A 6,783-nucleotide genomic window follows, 5' to 3' on the forward strand; every position below is an offset into this window, starting at 1 on the left:
CCATTAAATCCCCCACCTGCTGCTGGGGTCGCTCAGCGCCCGTTTCTTTTCTTGGCACACGAGACACGTCCCTCGTCGCTGTCCCTGCGGCATTGCTGGGGTACCAACCGCCCTGTCCCGAGCAGAGCCGGTGACAGCAGCCCTGCCACCACCCCCGTGCCCGGCCTGGTTCTCAGTGCCGGGGCACGGTGGCATCGCTGCTGCCCTGGCTCTGTCTGGCAGGGCTTGACTGCAGGCAGGCAGGAGCGGAGGCGGCTTTTCCTTCCCGCTCTGCCCCCAGCCAAGGAGCTGCCCCGCTTGCTGCCCGCAGCCCTGTCCTGGGTGCAGCCCTGTCCGTGCCCACACCCTCCCGCACACAGAAGGACACCCAGGCTTCCCGTCACACCTGTGTTTTGTACCTCCTGCAGCGGGTAAGCTGGGTGCCCCCACCCAGCAATTGGGTCTGGCTGGGGTGAGGGGGAGCTGGGTGCCGCTGTGTCAGCCCAGCTAGGACGGGCAGGGTGCTGTTCCCTCCTGGGTGTCCTTCAGTGCCACAGCTCTTCTGCATCCCCCTGGGAGCTGCTGTGTGCCCCCTCCCCACAGCAGTGCCCAGGGTCCCGGCATTGGGTGCCAGCCTGGGTACGCGCAGCACCCTGGCAGGAGAGGAGGAGGGATGCCGTCCTGCAGATCCCTGAGGGCCCCCAGGGGCTCCCCGGGGTGGCGGGATGGGTGCCCTGGCCGGGGGACAGACACCGAGTGGGGGCAGAGCTGCCCGGGGCTGCCCCTGCGGGCGGCTGAGCTGCGGCAGCCTCTGGCTCCTGGCGCAGCCCCCCGGGGGCTGCAGTGATGGAGGGTGGGTAGAGCTGGGGGGGCAGCAGCGGCCCCGTCGCTCCAGAGGAGCCAGCTTGCCCCGCACTTCTCCCAGCTGGAGGACCTCGGTGGCCACCGAGGGCTGGGGGGCACTGGGCACAGCGACACGGGGCTGGCCCTGGGGTTGGTGTTGTGCCGGCGGGGGCTTCGTCAGGGAGCGGCCTTCCACCCTCAGCTTCAGCCCCAAGTACGGAGGCATGGGCATGGCTGTCTGTGGGGGGACACGGTGGGCAGTGAGTGCTCAGGGTGCCTGGGGACTGCCTGCCCCCCCCCCCCCAGCACACCTCCTTGTAGATGAGCTCGAAGGCACCGGTGGGGCAGGTGGGGTCGTCCCTGCGGTCGATGACCACACGCAGCGTGTCCCGCTGGACTCTGGCGCAGAGCCGGCTTGTCACCGCCGAGGAGGGCTCCATGGTGGGGCTGGTGTTGATCTCCAGCAGCCAGGGCTGGCAATCCTCCCCGAAGATAAAGTCGGCCCCGTAGAGCTCGAAGCTGCCCTTGCGGGACCTCACCAAGTCCTGGGCGCTGCGCAGGGCGCCCAACACCGCCGCCTTCATGCCGGGCACCATCACCTGGTGCCAGGCATCCGCCCGCCCCACCTGTGCCAGGTACGCCTGGAGCTGCCGGCTGGACCAGATCTGGTCGGGGGGCAGCTGGGGGTGCCGGCCCCGTGCTGGCCTGTACTGTTTCTGGATGGAGACGTTGCAGAGGTGCCGGGTGCTGGGGCAGGGAGAGCGGGGCTGGGTCAGTAGGGTGCCGGGGTGTCGGGGTGGGGGGTGCCGGGGTAGGGGGCACTCACGGGTCCAGGCGACAGAGGGAGAAGGGGCAGGAGCAGAAGCGCAGGTAACTCTCTCGGTAGAACCAGACGGTCAAGGGGTTCCTGTCAGTCATCAGGAACCATTGCCAGACGCCGAATTTGGTGTCGAAGATGAGCAGCGGCCGCTCCACGTACTTCTGCACCACCCAGTTGTTGGCCTGCGCCGAGGGTGCCGTGCAGCCCCCCGCCAACCACAGCACCTCCTCCAGCTGCACCATGCAGACGATGCCTGGGGGGACACAGCGACAGTGGGACACCTCCTCGGCGGGGAGCCTGTGCCCCTGCTTCCCCCAGCCTTTCTTACCCCTGCCACGGGATTTGGCACCGGGCTTGAGGATCCAGACGTTGTGGTCACTCTCCATGTCGAGCTGGGGCAACCGCTCTCCCAGGCACCGCAGCAGGGCCCGGCACTGCTCCTGCTGCGCCCCGCTCAGCGCCAGCCCAGCCCCCTGGCTGCAGGGGGACATGGCGGGACTCAGCAGCAGCCCCACAGCCGCGTCCCCCCCATCCCACCCGGCACTCACTGCACCACGCTGTAGTAGCCCCGCAGGAAGCAGTGCCAGGCAGTGCTCGTCATACGGGGGGACGGGGGGTCCCCATCGATGTCCTCGTGCCTCAGGCTGCCCAGGTGCTGCTTGCAGACCTGCAGGGCCTCCTCCACCAGCTGGGGGGGCAGAGGGGCCCCCAGCCCCGCTGCGGATGGTGTGGGGTGAGGGACATGGCTTCTGGGGACCTGCTGTGCCACCCTTGGGGTCACGGCAGAGTCTCCCTCTGCAACGGGTGGCTGCGGGTGCGCAGGGATGGGCAGAGGGCAAGAGCACCCGTAAGGTGGGCTGGCAGGAGGGAATGTGGGGGGTCCTAAGCCACAGTCCCGAGCAGAGGCTCAGCCCGCAAGCTCAGCCCCCGGATGTGTCTCTGACCCTCAACTCCTTATTGTCCCCCCACCAGGCCCAGCTCCCCACGATCACCTGGCCCCTCAACAGATTTTGGGTGCTGCTCCGTCCCTGCTGGCATGTCCCCAGCCCTCTCCAGGGCCACTTTGAGCAGACTACGAGCTGCTGTCTGCAAAGAGGGGGGCATCGTCCCCACGCAGTCCGGCACTGGGAGGGCAGAAGGGCACCGGCCCGGGGGGTGGGAGAGGGTGGCACTGGCCCCGAGCTCACCGATGAAGGCTTGCCGCTCGTCTGCATCCCCCAGCCGGTAGCACCGGGGAAGGAAGCTCTCGGGGTGGTCTTGATCAAACCAGGGCAGGTTTCGCAGGCTGAGGCACAGCCCCTCCTGTTTAGAGAACGGTGGCAGTCCTGCTGGCCCCCCACACCCCTGTCGTGTTCCCTCCCTGCCCCAGGGGGCTCCAGGCTCCCCCCTAGGTAGTGAAGGCAGCCACCCGGGCGTAGTGGTTCACCACCTGGTCCTGCCGCAGCAGCCGGCAGTCGACGGCATCGCGGCGGTTCATCCACATGAAATATGGCACTTGGTTCCGCACCAGGCAGGACTGCGCAGGGGGCACCAGGGTGAGGCATGGAGTCCCCAGCCCACCCTCACCCCCTGCCCCAGGCTGGCCCCACGCTTGTTGGCCCCAGGGGAAGGGTGCTGGGGTCTGTGGCAGGGCTCAGCCCAGGCCCTCTCAGCTAACCATGAGGTCGTGGATGCCATTGGGGTCCTCGTCGCACAGCTCTTCCTCCTCCTCCTCAGGTGGCCGTGGAGAGCGCAGGGGCTCTGGGGTCCCCAGGGAAGGCTGTGCCCCACAGCATGCTGACTCTGGCGCTGGGTCCAGCACTGCCTCCCCCTGCTCAGCACCAGCACTTTGCTGCTCCTCCTCCTCTTCCTCCACCTGCAGCTGCTTCTCCTGCCTGCCATGCTGCTGCTCCGGCTTGCTGCCCACACCAGGGAGCTTCCTCTCCACCCAGCCCCGGGCCCGCAGCAGGCTGCGGATGATGGGGTAGGAGCCCAGCACCAAGAAGATCTTCTCCTGGGGAGGTACCCGAGAGCTCAGCCTGCCCCACCCCGGTCCCCCCCAGCTCAGCTCTCAGCCCCGAGCCACAGATGCACTAAATGCAAGTACAAGGCGTGCTGGGGGGTGGGACATCAGGCCCCTCACCTTGATGGCCCTCTCCATGTGCAGCTCGGCCCTCTTGAGCCTCTCAAGGTCGCGCAAGGGGTGGCGGCAGCCACGGCGGCCAGTGGTGGCGGGCGCTGCCTGCCCTGTGAGCACAGCCCCAGCTGAGCTGCTGGCCCCACGTCCCCAGCCCCGTGGGGTGGGCAGGGAGGGGGAGAAGGCACCTACCTGCCTGCCTCTGCCTGACCAAGCCGGGGGTCCCCGGCACCGCATTCACCAACCCGCTGAGCCTCATGTGGTTGATGTTGGGTTTCGATGGCCACGCGGTCTGCTGTCTGCCAGGGTGGGGGTTGGCTTCCGCCCCTTCCTGTCCAGAGCACATGTGCCATTTGGGCCTGTGCGCTCCTATCCCGGATTTAAACAACTTAACTGTGTTGTTAGGGGGTCTCAAAAGTTCTGTTATACCCGGATGGCAAAACCAAATGTACGACCAGGACCTACGCCTGCGTTCTAGGAGGTGAGGGAGGGGTGAGAGGGTACTTTTGCTCACTACGCACTTAGCCTCGGTTGAGCCATCGGCCCGGACCCAGGCCACAGATTGACTCACCCATCCCGCTAGAGAAATGGGAATCGGGGATGATCCCCTGTGCCCTGGCCTGCTGTTGGGCTACTTCCTGTTGGCGCTCGTGATGGTGATCATCATCCCAATATACGAATGTGTGACTAAAAATTGGACTAGAAGAAGACCGTCTTGCCCTCCCCCTCGTCCAGGACTGCAAAGGCCACGAACGCCACGAACAGGCCCTGAAGTTTCGTGTGCTCGTGCAAGGACGGACTCTGCCTACCAACCAATACGGTTTCAAGCAAAAGTCGTTTATTGAACATTTGGCTGCGTCTTATATCCTCTTTTATTCCCGTACATGTGATCATGCATTTTCAGGTTGGCTATCTCGCTTTGTCCACCCACCCAGCATGCAGTTACCTTACTTACGCGACTGGTTACAAGTTCTATGAGACAGTGTCTGTTAGTACCTACTATTCACCCCTTATTTCCTCTATGTCTATATTAGGTATGCTCGCTCTGTCTGCTAGATAGTCTCCTACAATTCCCCCTTCTTTTGTTTGTAAAGCAAATACAAAAGCTACGGCATGCTCGAGCGCTTTTCCTACACAGCTTAGAATCACAGGTATTAATGATAATATTAAAAGTACAACGATTAATAAAACAAGCCTTCGCACCAGTAACCCTTTAAGCCAACCCGGAAGATTTATTCACCGTTTGCCCCATATTTTGTCCCACCATGTTGATTGTCTGCTGTTTCACAGATATACCCTTGGAACAGTTCCCAGTTGCTTTGCCCGTCTTTGGCCGGGCCCCTTGTAGGGTTATGGAACCGCGGATCGGGACTCCACACTTGCTTCACAGTAACACTGCGTCTCACTCACTCACACATTCAAATACAGATAACCGATTTTTAAAGTGTCACACAAGGAGCTCCTTTACACCATTCACACAAAGGACATAAGAGGACACTTGCAACTATGATTACTACAATAGCAACTATAGCATTAAGCAGACTAAAATCCAGTATCGTACATGTGTCAGACAAGCTCCAATTCAGGCAGTCAAATATCAATGTCAGTGATCAAAGTACATGTTAACATCAATGCCGACCCGGTTCACAGTGCGAGCACTGAGCAAATTACAGAACTAGACCAGAGTACGTTCCAGATCAAGTGCTATGTATTATCTTGCCAGATGTACAGTGCCCATCGTAGGATATCTCCTACATTTTACGGGCACCTTCCAGAGGGTATACCTGAACCAGAACCAGAAAGAATACCTTTTTCCGTAGATGGTCCTTGTCTGCCCCTGCAGCGAGCCAGATGAGTCAGGGAATCCCTCCGAGAAAAGGTCCCGGGGCACGCCTAGGGAGTCCCTGTCCTCAGCGGCTTCTGCAGCCGGACAGAGATTGTCGCATCTGGGTTGTCAACTGAATCTGAGAAAACTCAATAACAACTCAGTGTTATTAAGCAGGTATTCTTTATTGCGGCACCAGGCAGCACGGGGGATAGCTCCTTCCGTACGTGCACCAGCCAGACAAGTACGCCTGGCATTAATCTGATGAATGGCTGAGCTACCAACTACTCCTAAAATGCTCCATATTACAAACTTTAAGATCCTCATCTTTGATAGACCTGTTGTTGCTTCTCACGTTTTCGTTGTTTTATCTTCTGTTTCTGCTCCTGCCTATGCTTCCAAACAAGCCATCTTTCCTTTTTTACCTTTTCCCACTGCCAACGCCACACCGACCATAATACTGGAACCTCGATATGACTTCCACGCTCTACCCCACACAGCCCACGTGCAACCAATACCCAAGGTCAACACTGTCCTTTATGTTCAGGGCATGTAGATGGCTTCGTCAATGACGACCAATGGTGTCGAACCGCCAGGGTCTTCTTCTGAATTTGATTCCTTCTCCATGTAATTCTTCCACATGGGTGAGCTTTTCATCCGATAGCGGCCATTGATCAATCCAGACTGGCTCTTTAGACACCCATGGTAATTTCAGGATTGGTCGTCCCTTAATGGCCGCCCCACAAAACCCTCATTGGAGATTTGAATGCCCCATTGCGACAACGCATCGCGCCCAATTAACCATATTGAAGTGTTCATAACGTAATTGTTGCACAGTCTGCATTATATGCTTTAGTTGTTCCTTCTGCCATAATAACTCCTCATGTAGCTCATGGTTAGTCGGAGAAGCAGGAGAAGACGATTCAGGCTCCTCTCGTATCGGTTGTGGCTTAAACTCCTCAGGCTCTGTTTCCATCGGTGCATTCTCCACTGGGGAGTCGTCTGGCGGCGGCGTGGACGGTCAAGGCGGTGCAGGCGCGGACGGTCAAGGCGGTGCAGTAGGAATTATTTCATAATTCTCCCCCCTGAAAAATCGTCGGGTGTCCACAGGATACGCTCGCAACTCGTTAGGAGCCTCGGCTTCTGGGGCCAAAGCCTGCTGCGCCGAAAGCACTACTCATTTTTCTGTTTTAATATCCT

General features: G+C 60.2%; 1 protein-coding gene across 1 annotated transcript; it reads right to left on the reverse strand.

The window, feature by feature from the left end:
* Positions 1 to 172: 172 nt before the first annotated feature.
* Positions 173 to 4,333, reverse strand: LOC147414846 (tubulin monoglycylase TTLL3-like). The gene is made up of 15 exons (XM_086470328.1): positions 4,330 to 4,333; positions 4,224 to 4,232; positions 3,951 to 4,127; positions 3,765 to 3,868; positions 3,498 to 3,635; positions 3,300 to 3,401; positions 3,034 to 3,158; positions 2,830 to 2,948; positions 2,612 to 2,766; positions 2,191 to 2,330; positions 1,971 to 2,119; positions 1,649 to 1,895; positions 1,134 to 1,569; positions 896 to 1,060; positions 173 to 346 (listed from the first exon to the last, which is right to left on the reverse strand). The coding sequence occupies exons 1-15, from the start codon at positions 4,331 to 4,333 to the stop codon at positions 173 to 175; spliced, it is 2,244 nt and encodes a 747-aa protein (XP_086326454.1).
* Positions 4,334 to 6,783: the final 2,450 nt, after the last annotated feature.

The sequence above is a fragment of the Leptosomus discolor genome, chromosome 9 (assembly GCF_034619465.1).
Source record: "Leptosomus discolor isolate bLepDis1 chromosome 9, bLepDis1.hap2, whole genome shotgun sequence".
NCBI lineage: Eukaryota > Metazoa > Chordata > Aves > Leptosomiformes > Leptosomidae > Leptosomus > Leptosomus discolor.